We start from the raw sequence: 19,193 nt of genomic DNA, 5'->3' as shown, positions 1-19,193 counted from the left end.
TTCAAACTTGATAAATGTTTTGTGTGTTCTGACTGCTCCACTGACCGGCCATTCCCTCCTCTCTCTCCCTCCCCTCATACCTCCCTGTTTCCTGAGACAACCAACAATATTTAAATTAGGCCAATTAATAACCCTATAGTGGCCTCCAGGTGTTCAGGTGAAAGGGTTGCACATCTCTCTGTCATATTTCAGGCTGCAAACAAAAGCTGGAAATGATTAAGCTGAGTGAGGAAGGCATGTCTAAAGCAGAGAGAGGTTGAAAGTTAGTCCTCTTGTGTCAAAGAGTTACCCAAGTTTTGACTGCCAAGGAAGAGTTCTTGAAGGAAATTAAAAGTTCACTCTTGTGAACACATAAAATAGTAAGAAAGCAAAACAGTTTTATTGCTGATATGGAGAAAATGTTAGTGGTCTGGATGGAAGATCAAACCAATTACAATATTCCCTTAAACCATAGCCTAATCCAGAGCAAGGCCCTAATTTTTTTCAATCCTGTGAAGGCTGAGAGAGGTGAGAAAGCTGCAGAAGGAACGTTTGAAGCCAACAGAGAGGTTGGTTCATGGTGTTTAAGGAAAGGCAATCTCCATAACATCAAAGTGCAAGATGAAGCAAGTGCTGATGTAGAAGCTGCAGCAGGTTATCCAGAAGATCTAGCTAAGATCGTAAGAAGGTAGCTACACTAAACAGATTGTCAGTGCAGACAAAAGAGCTGCATATTAAAAGATACCATCTAGCACTTGCATAGCTAGAGAGAAGTCAATGCCTGGCTTCAAAGGACAGGCTGACTTTCTTGTTAGGAGCTAATGCATCTGGCCACTCAAAGTTGAAACCAGTGCTCATGTACTGTTCTGAAAATCCTAGGTCTTTTAAGAATTAGGCTAAATCTACTCTGCCTGTGCTCTGTAAATGGAACAACAAAGCCTGGATGACAGCACATCTGTTTACAACATTTATTTAAGCTCACTGTTGAGACCTACTGCTCAGGGGAAAAAAAAATATCCTTTCAAAATATCAGTGTTCATTAACAGTGTACCTGGTCACCCAAGAGCTCTGATGAAGATATACACTGAGATTACTGTTGTTTACAATGAGATTAATGTTTCAAGATGCCTGCTAACACAGCATCCATTCTGCAGTCCATGAATCAAGGAGTAATCTCAACTTTTACATCTTATTTAAGTAATACATTCCATGAGGCTAAACCTGCCAGAGTGACTCCTCTGATGAATTTGGGCAAAGTTAATAGAAAATCTTCTGGAAAGGATTCACCATTCTAGATGTTGTTCAGAACATTTGTGATTCATAGGAAGAGGTCAAAATATTAACATTAACAGGAGTTTGGAAGAACTTGATTCCAACCCTAATGAATGACTTTGAGGGTTTAAGACTTCAATGGAGGCAGTAATGCAGATGTGGTAGAAATAGCAAGAGAACTAGAATTAGAAATGGAGCCTGAAATATGACTGAATTACTGCAATCTCATGACAAAATTTGAACAGATGAGGAGCTGCTGCTTGTGGATGAGCAAAGAAAGTGGTTTCATGAGATGGAATCTACTCCTGGTAAAGATGCTATGAAGATTTTGTTTAAACAATAACAAGGGGGTTAGAATATTACATAAACTTAGTTGGTAAAGTAGCAGCAGCGTTTGAAAGGATTGACTCAAATTTTGAAAGAAGTTCTGCTGAGGGTAAAATGCTATCAGACAGCACTGCACACTGTAAAGAGAAATCGCTCATGAAAGGAAGAGTCAATTGATGTGGCAAACTTTATTGTTGTCCTAGTTTAAGAAATTGCCACAGCTATCTCACCCTGATCAGTCAGCAGCCATCAACATCGAGACAGGACACTCCACCAGCTAAAAGATTACGACTCGCTGAAGGCTCAGAAGGTGGTTAGCATTTTTTAGCAATGAAGTATTTTTAACTAAGGTAGGTATGTTGTGTTTTTTTTTTTTTAGATGTAATGCTATTGCACATTAATAGACTACAGTATAATATAAAGGTAATTTACATGCACTGGGAAATAAAAAATTCATGTGACTTACTTTATTGCAATATTTGTTTTATTGTGCTGGTTGGGATCTGAATCAGAAATATCTCTGAGGTATGCTTGTAACTTTTTGTTGTTGTTGTAACTTAGTTTTCATTACTTTCTAAATATCACTGGATTTCTTCTTTGATCCATCAACTTAATTCTTTCTGAACTCTAAGGAAAAGAACACCATTATTTGGTTTTCCCACCTTACTGTCTTGGTTCAGCTTGCAAAATTCCAGTGTTCTTCAAAAGTACAGCTACCAAAAATTATATGAGAAATTATAAAAACACAAAATATAAATAATTCCAAGGGACATTGAATACATTTGTACATAATATCTTATATGGGTTTTGGAGTCATACCAACCTTGGTTTGAATTCTGGCTCTTCTGTCTTTTACTGGGTGAACTTGGGTATGTTTTTTAATCTAATTCTCATTGATCTTATCTGTGAAATGGAAATGAAAATAATAACCTTGTCTTGGGGTTATTGTAAGGATTAGGTGACTTAGCGGTCATAAGATGCTTAGTGCACTATTTGTCTTATAAGCACTCAAAGAATGGTATCTGAGGACTTCCCTGGTGGTCCAGTGGCTAAGACTCCATGTTGCCAATTCAGGAGGCCCGGTTCCATCCCTGGTCAGGGAACAAAGATCCCACATGCTGCAATCAAGATCAAAGACCCTGCATGCCACAACTAAGACCTGGCACAGCCAAGTAAATAAATATTTTTTTAAAAGAAGAAGAAATGGTATCTGGCACTATCGATGTACATATATTTTAACGGCTGTTTATTGGACACTTGGTGTGTATGGGCAAAGTCTTAGGCCATGGTGATACAGAAGAAGATGGGATACGGTCTATGGGAGATAACATGCATAGATTGCTAGAGAGTAGAGGCAGGCCAGCTAACCCACACAGTTACATCCAGACTCCCAGAGAGAGAATAACTGAGTTGAATTTTAAAGGACGCATATAGACTGGCTCCAAAAAGAAGCAGGGGAAAGAATTTCCAATCATAGGGAATAGCGTATGCAAAGAGATTCAACTAACAAGTTAAATTTTAAGAATGAACATTAATCGGGACTTCTCCGGTGGTTGGTTAAGAATCTGCCCTGCAATGTAGGGGATGCAGGTTCGATCCCTGGTTAGGATTCCACATACCATGAAGCAACGAAGCCCACACACCGCAACTACTAAGCCCACGTTTCACAACTAGAGAGTCTGTGAACCACAGCGGAAAGATCCCTCGTGACGCAGCAAAGATCCTGCAGCCAAATGAACAATTATCTATTATGACATTGTGTGGAGGCCACTGCTCTCCCGTGTAATATCAATTGGTGTCAAAGGGAGTAGAGGAATGCAGTGAACTACAAGTCTTTTTGAATACAGAACTTGCTGTTTTCTGTGTTCATAAAAATGTTAAATATATCTGTTATAGCTACTGAATATCCAGTATTATAGTCAAAATTGAGGAAAAATATCTAAAATATATAAAGAACTCACACAATTCAGTAGCATATATATGTATATATATATACAGACAACTAAAAATTGGCCAGAAGTTCTGAATAGACATTTTTCCAAAGACCTATAGATGATCCACAGGTACATGAAAAGATGCTCAGTCACTAATGATGATCACTAATCATGAAGAAAATGCAAATCAAAAGCACAGTGTATTATTATCTCACACCTGTTACAGTGGCCATTATCAAAAAGACAAGCAATAAGCATTGGAGAAAAGGGAACCATTGTGCACTGTCAGTGGGAATGTAAATTGGTGCAGCCACTCTGAAAAACTGAATGGAGGTTCCTCAAACAATTAAAAATAGAACTAACAACCTAAGGACCCATAGATGTATTAAAGAAAATGTGGTTATACATATATACAATGGGATATTATTCAGCCATAAGAAAAAACTTAAAATTTGCAACAATATAAAAGGTCAGTTTTCATTCCAATCCCAAAGAAAGGCAATGCCAAATAATGCTCAAACTACCGCACAATTGCACTCATCTCAAATGCTAGTAAAGTAATGCTCAAAATTCTCCAAGCCAGGCTTCAGCAATACATGAACTGTGAACTTCCTGATGTTCAAGCTGGTTTTAGAAAAGGCAGAGGAACCAGAGATCAAATTGCCAACATCCGCTGGATCATGGAAAAAGCAAGAGAGTTCCAGAAAAACATCTGTTTCTGCTTTATTGACTATGCCAAAGTCTTTGACTGTGTGGATCACAATAAACTGTGGAAAATTCTCTAAGAGATGGGAATACCAGACCACCTGACCTGCCTCTTGAGAAACCTATATGCAGGTCAGGAAGCAACAGTTAGAACTAGACATGGAACAACAGACTGGTTCCAAATAGGAAAAGGAGTACATCAAGGCTGTATACTGTCACCCTGCTTCTTTAACTTCTCTGCAGAGTACATCATGAGAAACGCTGGGCTGGAAGAAACACAAGCTGGAATCAAGATTGCTGGTAGAAATATCAATAACCTCAGATATGCAGATGAACCACCCTTATGGCAGAAAGTGAAGAGGAACTAAAAAGCCTCTTGATGAAAGTGAAAGTGGAGAGTGAAAAACTTGGCTTCAAGCCGAAGATTCAGAAAACAAAGATCATGGCATCTGGTCCCATCACTTCTGGGAAATAGATGGGGAAACAGTGTCATACTTTATTTTTGGGGGCTCCAAAATCACTGCAGATGGTGACTGCAGCCATGAAATTAAAAGACGCGTACTCCTTGGAAGGAAAGTTATGACCAACCTAGATAGCATATTCAAAAGCAGAGACATTACTTTTCCAACAAAGGTCCGTCTAGTCAAGGCTATGGTTTTTCCCATGGTCATGTATGGACGTGAGAGTTGGACTGTGAAGAAAGCTGAGTGCCGAAGAATTGATGCTTTTGAACTGTGGTGTTGGAGAAGACTCTTGAGAGTCCCTTGGACTGCAAGGAGATCCAACCAGTCCATTCTGAAGGAGATCAGCCCTGGGATTTCTTTGGAAGGAATGATGCTAAAGCTGAAACTGCAGTACTTTGGCCACCTCATGCGAGAGTTCACTCATTGGAAAAGACTCTGATTGGGAGGGAGTCTGGGAGGGATTGGGGGCAGGAGGAGAAGGGGATGACAGAGGATGAGATGGCTGGATGGCATGACTGACTCGATGGACGTGAGTCTGAGTGAACTCTGGGAGTTGGTGATGGACAGGGAGGCCTGGCGTGCTGCAATTCATGGGGTCCCAAAGAGTTGGACACGACTGAGCAACTGAACTGAACTGAAATAGATAGTCACTTATACGAGGGATCGTTAAAAAAATTTTTTTTTAATTTAAAAACTAAGCTCATAGATACAAAGAATTGACTATTGGTTGCCAGAGGTGGGGATAAGGGGTGAGCAAAACAGGTATGGGCTCAAAAGGAGCAAACTGCCCATTATAAAATAGTTGTAAGTATGTAGTGTAACAGGGTGACTATAATAAATAATACTATATTGCTAAGAGAGTAGTTTTTTTTAAGTTTTCATTTTAAAAAATTGAAAGTTGATTGTGAAAAAAAGTAGTATTGAGTGGTTTAAAGACATGGCAGTGGATTTCTAAGTCTGGAATTATAGGCTCATCCACCTAACAGCTGGGCTTCCCAGGTGGCACTAGTGGTAAAGAACCCACCTGCCAGTGCAGGAGTCCTAGGAGACGGTAAAGAATGGTGCCTTAGCGGTAAAGAATCTGCCTTCAATGCAGGAGCCTCAGGAGACATGGGTTCAATCCTTGGGTTGGGAAGATGCCCTGGAGAAGGAAATGGCAACCCACTCCAGTATTCTTGCCCAGAGAATCCCATGGATAGAGGAGCCTGGAGAGCTCCAGTCCATAGGCTCTCAAAGAATCAGACACGAATGAAGTGACTTAGCATACACACCAGCAGATGGCAAGAAGTAGCCTACAGATAATTACAATGGTGGTGACAGAAGTCATTTTGAAATTTAAAATGTACTATAATTAACTGGGAAAATAGAAAATAAAATATTGGTTTTATAGTTATTTGTCACTATCATACTTTGCTTGTCTTCTTCAAAGAATTAACTCATTTTCATCAGGAACTTTAATAAATGCTTTGGCCTCAATAGTTCTTTTCCTCATCCTACATACCTTTCTGCTATCCTATCTTGTCCAGTACCCCATCACTGATCTCTCATATACACATATATGTATTTCTCCTGCCCTCTCCTCTTACAACTTGTAGTTCCAAAATTAGCTCATTCTGCACCTACTTATTCAAGCTTTTCTTCTTTCTCCAGGACTTTTCTCAGCTGGGAGTAAGGAGCTGTGTGTGTGTGTGTGTCTGTGTGTGTCTGTGTGTGCTCAGTTGCATTAGTGTCCAACTCTTTGCAACTCTGGACTGTAGTCCACCAGGCTCCTCTGTCCAAGGGTTTCTCCAGGCAATAATACTGGAGTGGGTTGCCATCCCCTCCTCCAGGGGATCTTCCGGACCCAGGGATCAAGCCTGCATCTCTTAAGTCTCTGGCATTCGCAGGTGGGTTCTTTACCACCAGCACCACCTGGCAAGCCATATATATGTGTGTGTATGTATATATGTATGTATGTATATGTGTGTGTATATATATATACATGTGTATATATTTACATCAGTCAGTTCAGTCGCTCAGTCGTGTCCAACTCTTTGCGACCCCATGAAGCACAGCACTCCAGGCCTCCCTGTCCATCACCAACTCCCGGAGTTCATTCACACGTTCATCGAGTCAGTGATGCCATCCAGCCATCTCATCCTCTGTCATCCCCTTCTCCTCCCTCCCTCAATCCCTCCCAGCATCAGAGTCTTTTCCAATGAGTCAACTCTTCGCATGAGGAGGCCAAAGTACTGGAGCTTCAGCTTTAGCATCATTCCTTCCAAAGAAATCCCAGGGCTGATCTCCTTCAGAATGGACTGGTTGGATCTCCTTGCAGTCCCAGGGATTCTCAAGAGTCTTCTCCAACACCACAGTTCAAAAGCATCAATTCTTCGGCACTCAGCTTTCTTCACAGTCCCAACTCTCACATCCATACATGACCACTGGAAAAACCATAGCCTTGACTAGACGGACCTTTGTTGGCAAAGTAATGTCTCTGCTTTTCAATATGCTATCCAGGTTGGTCATAACTTTTCTTCCAATAATAAGCATCTTTTAATTTCATGGTTGCAATCACCATCTGCAGTGATTTTGGAGCCCAAGAAAATAAAGTCTGACACTATTTCCACTGTTTCCCCATCTATTTCCCAGAAGTGATGGGACCGGATGCCATGATCTTTGTTTTCTGAATGTTGAGCTTTAAGCCAAGTTTTTCACTCTCCACTTTCATTTTCATCAAGAGGCTTTTTAGTTCCTCTTCACTTTCTGCCATAAGGGTGGTGTCATCTGCATATCTGAGGTTATTGATACATATGTATGTGTATATATATATATATTCAAAAGGAATAGTTGACATTACCTGGTACTTAAAAGTTTTTAATACCTGGACCTATGTGCCTCTCCGGGTGCCTTCTGTACTCGGTCCTCTATTGGAAGAGGACTCAATTTACATTGGAAGAACTATCTAAGCACCTTTTAAGGTACAGACCATTCGTTCAAAAATATTTACTTCAGGCCATATTAGAATAACAAACACTAGACTTATCTTACCACTATAAACCACTAGAAAATGGGACAGAACATATGAAGCAACTGTTTCTGATACTGGACAAACAGGAGTATTATCCAGAAGACTAAGGAAACAAATAGGGTGAGCCTTGGAAGCATGTTACCGACCATGGCACAAAGAGGAGGAGTTCAAGGAAAGCGTGGTGGCATTTTCTCATGAGCTGAGAAAACTGAGTTTATAATTTAGGAAGACTACAGTGGCTAGAATTTATGGCAACATATACTGGGAAGTAGGAAATTAACCAGAGAAAGGTCCAGAAATCTGCATAGGAGTCCCTTTGATTCTATTACTAAATGCTCAATGGACATACATAGAAACTCCACAAAACTGGGGACTTTTCCTTGGTGGTCTAGTGGCTAAGACACTGTGCTCCCAATGCAGGGAGCCCAGGTTTGATCACCAATCAGGGAACTAGATCCCACACGTCCCAACTAAGGATGCTGTGTGACACAACTAAAACCTGGCACAGCCAAATAAATAAACGTTTTAAAAAAAATGAAATGCCACAAAACTGGGCTCCTACTGGAAAGCTCTAAACTGAACATGTCCCAGAGATTATACAGGAATGGGAGGTGTTGAGTTCTGTCCAGCCAGAGACATTGTTGAACCCCTGGAGCATTCAGTAGAGACCCAGTAAGGACCATTTATAGGATTTAGTAAAAGGGGTCAACTTGTCCTGAAGTAAAGGCTACTCTATATTCACTGTAACAACTCTTAAAAACAATCCTCAAAGGATCAAACAGACTCACAACTTAGCTGCCTGAAAAAACAAAATTCAACCCTCTGGAAAAATACAAGAAAATTAAGATACTCTTTGATATAATAGTTGCACAGTTCATCATTCACTAAAAAGTCACTGGTATGCAAAGGATCAAGAAAATGTTATCCATCAGTTCAGTTCAGTCGCTCAGTCGTCTCCAACTCTTTGCAACCCCATGAATTGTAGCACGCCAGGCCTCCCTGTCCATCACCATCTCCCGGAGTTCACTCAAACTCACGTTCACTTTACTAGCATGTGCTGCTGCTGCTAAGTCACTTCAGTCGTGTCCGACTCTGTGCGACCCCATAGACGGCAGCCCACCAGGCTCCCCCATCCCTGGGATTCTCCAGGCAAGAACACAGGAGTGGGTTGCCATTTCCTTCTCCAATGCATGAAAGTGGAATGTGAAAGTGAAGTTGCTCAGTCATATCCGACACTCAGCGACCCCAGGGACTGCAGATGAGTGCAACTGTGCAGTAGTTTGAGCATTCTTTGGCATTGCCTTTCTTAGGGATTGGAATGAAAACTGACCTTTTCCAGTCCTGTGGCCACTGCTGAGTTTTCCAAATTTGCTGGCATATTGAGTTCACCACTTTCACAGCATTATCTCAGGATTTGAAATAGCTCAACTGGAATTCCATCACCTCCACTAGCTTTGTTTGTAGTGATGCTTTTTAAGGCCCACTTGACTTCCCATTCCAGGATGTCTGGCTCTAGGTGAGTGATCACACCATCATGATTATCTTGGTCATGAAGATCTTTTTTGTACAGTTCTTCTGTGTATTCTTGCCACCTCTTCTTAATATCTTCTGCTTCTGTTAGGTCCATACCATTTCTGTCCTTTATCAAGCCCATCTTTGCATGAAATGTTCCCTTGGTATCTCTAATTTTCTTAAGAGATCTCTAGTCTTTCCCATTCTGTTCTTTTCCTCTATTTCTTTGCATTCTTTCTTATCTCTTCTTGCTATTCTTTGGAACTCTGCATTCAGATGCTTATATCTTTCCTTTTCTCTTTTCCTTTTTGCTTCTCTTCTTTTCACAGCTATTTGTAAGGCCTCCCCAGAGAGCCATTTTGCTTTTTTGCATTTCTTTTTCATGGGGATGGTCTTGATCCCTGTCTCCTGTACAATGTCACGAACCTCAGTCCGTAGTTCATCAGGCACTCTATCTATCAGATCTAGTCCCTTAAATCTATTTCTCACTTCCACTGTATAATCATAAGGGATTTGATTTAGGTCAGTGTTATCCATAACCAAGAAAAAAAAGTCAAACCAACACAGAAACAATAAGGATAATGGAATAAGCAGAAAAGGATTTTAAAAGAGCCCTTATAAATATGCTCAGTGATTTAAAGAGGAACATGAATATAGTGAGGAGAAAAGTGGAAGATGTATAAAGGAAGCAAATGGAGGTTTAAGAAATGAAAGATGCAATATCTAAAATGAAAAATTCACTGGAGGGGTTTATCAGCAGAGTAGACATTACAGAAGAAAGGATCACTGTGCTCAAAGACAGAAAAGAGATTATCTAAACTGAAGCATAGAGGGGAAAAACTGACTGAGCAAAACGCACAAAGCTTCTGTGATGTGAGACAAGCAGTGTATCATGCATGTAAATGGAATCTAAGAAGGAAAACAAAGTGGGAGAGGCACAAAAAATATTTGAAGAAATAATGACTGAATTTTTTTCAAATGTTATAAAAAATATAAACACATAGATCTAAGAATTTCAATGAACCCCAAGAAGAATAAACAATATAAACCATAGCAAAGGACACTGTGTAATCAAATTCCTGCAAACCAATTATAAACAGAAACTCCTGAAAGTATCCAGAGGGAAAAATACACATTACATAAGGGGAACAAAAATTGATTGCAGACTTCTTGTGGGAAACAATACAAACCAGAAAAAAAAAAAAAAAAGAAATCTTTCAAGTACTGGAAAAATAATCTGTCAACATAAAATTCTATATCCTTCAAATATGATGGGGAAATAAAGACAAAAACAATAGCCAAGAGAATTTCTTACTAGAAACCTGCACTACAGTAAATACTGAAGGACGTTCTTTAGGGGAAACTAAAATAATACTGGATGGAAATTCAGATGCACTCAAAGGCAGGAAAAGCCCCAGAAATGGTAAATCTTTGCGTAAATGCAGAGTTATTTTCTTCATTTTTAATTTATTTAAAAGGCAGTTGACAATTTAAATAAAAATAACAATACTGTAAGGTTTATATCATGTCAAAGGAAAATGTATGCCAATAATAGCACAAAGGTTAAGAAAGGGAAATGGAAGAAGGGGAAATGTAAATTACATTTAGAAGTAAAGTAGTTTAGTAACATTGGGAAATAAACCAAGTTAAAGTGCATATTGTAAACCTTAGATCAGTCACTTTTAAGAAAATAGAAAAAAAAGAGTCAATAACACATCACTGTTACTCCCTCAATCGTGTCCGACTCTTTGCGACTCCATGGACTGTAGCCCACCAGGCTCCTCTGTCCATGGAATTCTCCAGGCAAGAATACTGGAGTGGGTTGCCATTTCCTTCTCCAGGGGGTCTTGCCAACCCAGGGACTGAACTCAAGTCTTCTGTGTCTCCTGCGTTGGCACACAGATTCTTTACCACTGAGCCACCCAGGAAGTATAGTGAAGAAGAAAGAGAGTACAATTAAGATCCAAACAGTCCATTCTAAAGGAGATCAGTCCTGGGTGTTCTTTGGAAGGACTGATGCTAAAGCTGAAACTCCAGTACTTTGGCCACCTCTTGCAAAGAGTTGAGTCGCTGGAAAAGACTCTGATGCTGGGAGGGATTGGGGGCAGGAGGAGAAGGGGATGACAGAGGATGAGATGGCTGGATGGCATCACTGACTCAATGGACGTGAGTCTGAGTGAACTCCGGGAGTTGGTGATAGACAGGGAGGCCTGGTGTGCTGCAATTCATGGGGTCGCAAAGAGTCGGACGCAACTGAACTGAACTGAACTGAATCCTGAAGAAACTAGGACAAGAGGACAGAAGTGAGTGCTGTAATGTTGGGCAGTGGTGTTGCTATGAAGAAAATTGCTGGGAAGCAGTTCTCCATAAATGTTTTCACGTTGCTGTGCGATCAGGACTTTCTGAGAAAGTCTGTTGGCACTTGGATTAAAGAATGTTTTTGAATGCCAAACAAAGCCTAAAAGTCAGAGACCTCTGGAGAGATTGAGACTTTTCCTTGGATACATTTATTTACATTGTCGGGGTTATAAACCTAGAGACCTCCCCCTCCTTTCCCCTAAGATGACTGGTTTACACTGCAGAGTAAAGGTCAGTAGGTCATGCTCTTCTTCCCCATCCCTCCCTCCCACCCTCACTCTCTGCCCATCCCACCCTAGAGGGCAGGAGGAGCAGCAGCTGTGGCGGTGGTTCTGCCTCAACTCCCAAAATTCATTATTTAAAGGTTTCTCTCATCACCTCACCCCACGGGGGATTGGTACACAGAGAACTAACACAGTTATGAGTAATTAAAAGCCTGGATCTGGTTCAAAAACTTAGTGCTTCTTGTCAGAATGAATGAATGAATACTTCACAAAAATTCAGTTAGGTACAGGTATCTCACCTGTAAGGTGGTCTGGGAAGGACATGGAAGACCATAATATGCTAAAGCTTTACTGGCTCTTCCAATGACTAGCATGCTTTTTCACACATAAGCAAAATTTAAATAAATAAGGGTCAAGTATATGACATGCTGAAAGGCTGGCCACTTCTGACTAGAAAATTGTTTATCTATATTGATTCAAGAGTAGCTGTATCTTCAGACAAAATGACTTTTTAGCCACAGGCTTGTTTAGCCAGGAAAAGAGAAATGGAAATCAGTTAAGACGCATTTAAAGCCTAATTCATGTTTCATTTCCTTAAATAAATCTTAAGTGTATGTCTGCAAATGTAGGGTTAGGCTCCACAAAATGAAGTTTTAGTTGCAAGGCTAAGTTCTTTTTACAAGGGTAGAAATAGCTGTCACCAGCTTGGTTTGGGAATTACTCTTATGCTTATAAATGTGACATACACAAATGCTGAGAAGAATAGATATGGGTGAAAAATACAAGCTGTAGGAATAATAAATGAGCATAATGAATGTTAACTGGGTAAAAGCAAATGGTACAACCCCCATTACAGGGGTGTACCATGTGTCAGAAGCTTGCAGCCTGAAAGAAGAAAGGATGGAATTCAAAAGCCAAAAAGCAGCACATCCTTTGACTTTTGGCTGGAGTCAGTATCAGTGTGACCTCTTTGGTCAAAACGCTTCTCATCCCTGTTTCACCAGGTCATTCCTTCCTTCAGTATGAATCATCTGTGAGAATCTTTAACAGGGACGTCATTGTCAAGAAGTTAAAAGCAATTGATAAGTTGTTCTGATAATACCTGTCAGTGAAATAACTCAGAGTACAAAACCCAGGCATTTAAGGAGTTGACAAGTATTATTAAACCTGTTTTGCAAGAGAAGAATCTGGTTCAAAGAGGGAAAAGCTGTCAAAGGTAATGCAGTCTGTAAGTGGCTTAGGCCTCCTGCCTTGTACAACCAAGCTCTAACCGCATGGCCTCTCATGGCCCAGGAGACTGGGGGGGCCACCTCTAAACATTTATTGGTTCTTCCTTCTGTCCAAATTTGAAATATTATGACATTTTAAAACTACAGATTTGTTTTAAATTCAAATATATTTATTATAACTGGTTTTCTCCTTCATTCAGAAGTTTATAGAAGTGAAGTCGCTCAGTCGTATCCAACTCTTTGCGACCCCATAGACTGTAGCGTACCAGGCTCCTCTGTCCATGGGATTTTCCAGGCAACAGTACTGGAGTGGATTGCCATTTTCTTCTCCAGGGGATCTTCCCAACCCAGGGCTCGAACCCAGGCCTCCCGCATTGTAGACAGACGCTTTACCGTCTGAGCCACCAGGGAAGTCCTATTTAAAAATTTCAATGGTAGCAACAGTGTATTTCTACCAGTGTGTGCTCAGTCATGTCCAACTCTGTGACTCTGTGGACTGTAGCCTGCCAGGCTGCTCTGCCCATGGAATTCTCTAGGCAAGAATACTGGAGTGGGTTGCCATTTCCTCCTCCAGAGAATATTCCCCATCCAGGAATTGAACCCCAGTTTCCTACATTGGCAGGCAGATTATTTACCACTGAGCAACCTGGGATGCCCATATTTCTACCAATACTACTTCCTTTTTTTTTTTTTTTTCCTTTGAGTACTTGAGTACAGTCTTTGACACCCTACTGAGAGCTCATGTTTGAATTGGAAAGAATCATGGTGATGCTTTCATACAGAGGACAGTGCGTTGTGCACGTTCTTTCATGAACCTGACCTTAATTTCATGGCTTTAATAAAGAAAAGATAGAAAAACATAATTCAAAGTAAATTAGGATCTTTTAATTCAGAAATTCTTCTGCCCATTTGTAACTAATTTTCTAGTTGCTCTCCAGTCCACTTTCTACTCTTTAACTCATTCACTTTTAAAGAATAATAAATCAGCAATAAACTGCCTTAATCTGGGTTCAGTGAAAGCAGATCAATAAGACAAAGGCTTGAGTGCACGTCCGCTATGCTGGACTTTAATCCAGGAAGCAAGAGCCAGAGAAAGTGAAGCCAAGAAGCATGAGCGTCTATACCAAGATACTTGACATATTTTAACAGATTTCTCTGTCCTGCAGGACAGCCCAGAACGGAAACAGAATCCCTGAAATGGTGAGAGAGTCGCCCAAGGCAAGGTTCTGTTAGGTTGCACCTGCAAGAAGCCAACTGGTGCTGGGATGCAGGGAGGCCAGATAAACCTGAAATAGTTACAAGTGGCTTCCCATAAAACACAAAAATATTCTTGGTACATATATTTCCATGTACTTTTGCTCCCCACTCCCATCTTCCTCATGGATATCTGTCATTAACATTTCATTTTCTATACACTTGCATATCATATGAGGATATATACATAGTATCTTTTTCCTTTTAAGAAACATGAAGCAGGTTATACTAATCTTATTCTGTAACATGTTTTTTTCACTCCTCTGTGTTATTTGCATCATGGTTAGATTTTATCTTATTGTCAGCAAGCTGATTTTACCCTGTAGGAAGTTCGTTGGAAAACACTGATTTAACATTTGTTGAGTTAATGTCTGAATGTAAGAATGATATTACAGTTCTTGCTTATATTAATAGAAAAGGAATGCTGCTGATACTGGGAATGCAGTGGACAAGGTCTTGTAAAACATGGAATTGTTATTGCCAGACAATTGAACAGTCATCCCAGCCTCCTCTTCCCCATTTGTCAACACCTCCACATCTTCAAATAAGAAGAAACAAAGGATGCCATACAAGGGAGACATGGAAAAGAGATGTAGGAGAGGAAATAATCACCTTACCTCTACCTTTCTCAGTTCTTGACTGAGACCCCTGTAATGAAAGACAGATTAGCAAGAGGAAAACAGAATTCAGTAACATGTATCCCTCAGATATACATGGGAGATATCCAGGGGAAGAAATTAATCCACAAGGTGACTTAGAATTTGGGATTAAATAACATCTTAATAGGGAAGGGAGAGGGGAGTGTTAAGTCTCTTCATTGTTTTTAGTCTACATCATGTCTGACTCTTTTGTAACCCCATGGACTGTAGGACACCAGGCTCCTCTGTCCATGGAATTTTCCAGGCAAGAATACTGGAGTTGGTTGCCATTTCCTCCTCCAGGGGATCTTCATGGACCAGGGATCAAACCCACATCTCCTGCATTGACAGGTGTATTCTTTACCACTGAGCCACCTGGGAAGCCTGGTAGAACCCTTAGGGGAGAGTAAATGATTTTTAGGACAGACTTATGGCAGTCCTGGGTGTTCATTGGAAGGACTGATGTTGAAGCTGAAACTCCAATACTTTGGCCACCTGATGTGAAGAGCTGACTCATTTGAAAAGACCCTGATGCTGGGAAAGATTGAGGCAGGAGGAGAAGGAGACGACAGAGGATAAGATGGTTGGATGGCATCACCGACTCAATTGACATGGGTTTGGGTGGACTCCAGGAGTTGGTGATGGACAGGGAAGCCTGGCATGCTGCGGTTCATAGGGTCGCAAGAGTCGGACACGACTGAACTGAACTGATGGCTCTTAGAAAAATAGGTGAGAGATGTGATAGTCTGCAAGAAACGCTGTCTAGGCATGGTATTGACTTCTCCTTGCCTGTGACAAGAGTCCATCCCGTCTGGTTGATCAAACTCCAGGAAGGGAATTGATGGCAGCTGAGTTCCTATAGGCAGATAAGGGAGTTCAGAGCAAACCTCTCCCTGCATCTGCTGGTTTTCAAGTGCCTACAACTCCAGATAATATGCCAAAGCAGCACATTTTGCAGTGGCATGTCCTCAACTCCTACAGTCATATTTTGGGGTGGCATGTTCTGCTGCCCTTCAGAGACAAGAGGAGACTCTTACAAAGGTTCATCCAGTCAGCAAATGGGGATAAGATGGTACAGACATTATTCCCTGTTCTCGTGCTGGAAAAGGCGACAACTGAGGGGAGGAAGAGATAAGAGTAGAACAGAGATGCAGACAGAAAAGAAAATAGTAGCATTCCAAAGGAGTGAGAAATTTAACTGATGGCTAAATCAGTACAGTGCTTGTGTTAATATAAGTTGTTTAGAAATGAGTTTAAATCTCAGCCATCTGCTTCCACGTCAAACACATACACGCTGTACCCTTGACTTCACTCCTCCCCCACAAACACGTACATCCCAATAATAATCTGGTGATATGTTTTTCATGATTTCCCACAGTTGATAATAAAAAATACACTTAATTCAAACCAATGAATTTTGACCCAGATCTAAGTGTAAATATAGTGGAAGTCATAAGTTTCTTTAGTGACAGTCTTACTAATTAAGTTATTTCGGCCTGTTTTTAGCCACATTGGATACTTTTTTCTTTTTAAGGTTGTTATGAATGTTGTTTGTAGCAGCATCAATAAGCCAAGAATTCACACAGTTACTCAATCACACAGATTACTCATCATTGCCTGTTCATAACAGAATCCTAAAGTGCTTAAGATTTCTGATGCAAATCAAACTCTCATCATCACTTGTCATTGCAAAATTAAATGACAGGATAATAACATTACATTAAGAGCATTTTTCTCTTGATTGAGTACCTTTTTCAGAAGTGAACCTTGTAGATGTATATTTTTTCCATCGGTACTATAAATGCATTTAGAATCCAAGATAAAAATAGAATTGAAAAGGGGAGGAGTAGAGTGGGATGTTTTCAAATTATTGATGAGTCTCTTTTGAACCTCAAATAACCATATTTGACAGGGCATTGCTAGGGAACCGAGCAATGTTTTAGCCCAATTTATTGAGACTTTTATAACTTCATAAGGGAGGTTCACAGGTCAAACTTGGTTTTTATTGACATGATCATGTGTTCCTGGCATCAGTCATATGTCATCCCATTGCAAATAGGCTGTTAGGGACCTGTAAGAACTGGCACTGTTCTGTTACTCTAATACAGTAAGATACTGTCTTCTGTTAGATTGCAGCCTATGTGGGAAATGAATATAAATTTCTAACCTGCTAAAGCAGAGTAGGTTCTCAGTTGACTTATTGTGGACTTCTCTCTTGGCCTTTCTTTCTTGTCTAAAGCTAGTCAATGCCTGCTGTCTCTCTGCTGGCTCCAGGCCCTAGTGGTAAAGGATCGATCTGCTAATGTAGGAGATTCAGGTTCAATCCCTGGGTTGGAAAGATCCCCTGGAAGAGAGCATGGCAACCCACTCCAATATTCTTGCCTGGAGAACCCCATGGACAAAGGAGCCTGTTGGACTACGGTCCATAGGGTCGCAAAGAGTTGGACATGACTAAAGTGACCTAGCACACACACATGCACAGCCCTTGGCCCAGTTCTTTGTGGCCAGTTGAGCAGTCTTCATGCCGTTGGAGTCCATCTTCTCCACTTGCCCCCATACCGAGAACTCTTTCTCCTTTTAAAGTTGTCTATTCTTCAAAGGTACTGTTTCCTCACACCTTACATCTTTAATGTTATCCTGCTACTGCTAAGTCACTTCAGTCGTGTCCGACTCTGTGTGACCCCATAGATGGCAGCCCACCAGGCTCCCCCGTCCCTGGGATTCTCCAGGCAAGAACACTGGAGTGAGTTGCCATTTCCTTCTCCAAATGTTATCCTAGAGAAAGTCTTTTACTCTTTCTGCCTCACTTAATACTATTCTCACTAGGCAGTAACATGTCAGTAAAAATCCTTAGCACTTGGAGAGGTCAGTGAAGGTACAAACTGAGAAAAGATTGGCTTTGAGTTGACAATAATTGAATCTGGGTGATAGGTATATGGGGCTAGGGGAAGTCACTATAACATTTTCTATAGTTTTATGTTTGGAATTTTCTATAGTAAAAATTGTAAACTAAGATCTTTAGAATCTTTTTTTTTTTTTTTGGATTAATGCTCTTTTTGAGTCAGTGCGTGAAATGGATGGTATACAAGACTAAAACCTAATCCTGCCATCTAAATACCCTACTTCCACCCCACCCCCAAGGAAACAAATAAGATTTGCAACTTCCCTCTTCCCTTTAGGTCCTGCACATGGTTACCAGAATTATAGCACACTTCCTCCTTCTTGTAAGTGACTAGATAAACCTGTACAGAACACATTAACTTGGTCCCATTTATTAAGTCCCACTGTGAATGAAGTTCTGTGCTGGGCATTGGGAAGGGAGAATATGAAGTTATTTCCCTCTTAGAGTTCCACGAGAAGGAAAACAGAGGCACCCATGAACAACCCTGATGCAGTACAGACTCTAAGAGTTGTGCTCTGAAGTAGAACTACAGCAGTATGAGAGCGAGGAATTTTGTCAAACAGATGACTTCTTGATAGTGATACAAACTACTGAATATTATCTTCAAGGAAAAGAGAATCTTTCTTGCTCCTGCTTGCAGTTCTGGCTGCTAAGACCAGGGCTCCATCAGATAAACTTCCCTCTGTCTTCTGAAAAACTCAAATTGACTGCAGTTTCCAATGTGCTTTTTCCCCCTCTTTTTCTTTTAAATTATAGCCTTACTTCTCGTCTGCCAAAAACTGGAGAAACCATCCATGGACATAAGTTTTTTATTGGCTTTGGAGGGAAAGGTGCCAACCAGTGTGTCCAAGCTGCTAGGCTTGGAGCAAAGACATCCATGGTGTGCAAGGTAAGCATAAAGTAGAGTGAAGAGGGTTCTAGAGGCAAGAACCTGGTTAAGACATGAGCTCGTTTTTTTAATAAACTATTTAAAGTGAGCAATTCAGTGGCATTTAGTGTATTCACAGTGTTATATAACCACCATATCTATCTAGTTCCAGAACATTTCCATCATTTCAAAGTAAAACTCCTTACCCATTAAGCAGTTTCTCCCCATTCCCCCTCCTCTCAGCCCCTGGCAACCACCAATCTGCCTTCTGTCTCTATGGATTTATCTATTCTGGATATTTCCTATAAATGGAATCATATGATATGTGACATTTTGTGTCTGGCTTCTTTTACTGAGCATAATGTTTTCAAGGTTCATCTACCTTATAGCATGTATCAGTACTTTTATTCCTTTTGTGGCTGAATAATATTCCATTGTATATACCAGTTTGTTTATCCATGTATCTGTTGATGGGCTGTTCCCACCTTTTGGCTATTGTGAACATTGCTGCTATAAA

The 19,193-nt window shown here is 40.6% G+C and overlaps 1 protein-coding gene across 1 annotated transcript in view; it reads left to right on the top strand.

The window, feature by feature from the left end:
* Positions 1 to 19,193, top strand: part of RBKS (ribokinase) — a 100,733-nt gene that overhangs the window by 14,656 nt on the left and 66,884 nt on the right. Inside the window, exon 2 of the mRNA XM_068976294.1 lies at positions 18,565 to 18,697. Coding sequence (XP_068832395.1) covers positions 18,565 to 18,697 — 133 coding nt within the window. The remainder of the gene's footprint in view (positions 1 to 18,564; positions 18,698 to 19,193) is intronic.

Source organism: Capricornis sumatraensis, chromosome 1, assembly GCF_032405125.1.
Source record: "Capricornis sumatraensis isolate serow.1 chromosome 1, serow.2, whole genome shotgun sequence".
Lineage (NCBI taxonomy): Eukaryota > Metazoa > Chordata > Mammalia > Artiodactyla > Bovidae > Capricornis > Capricornis sumatraensis.
This window is presented reverse-complemented; position numbering and strand designations above follow the sequence as displayed.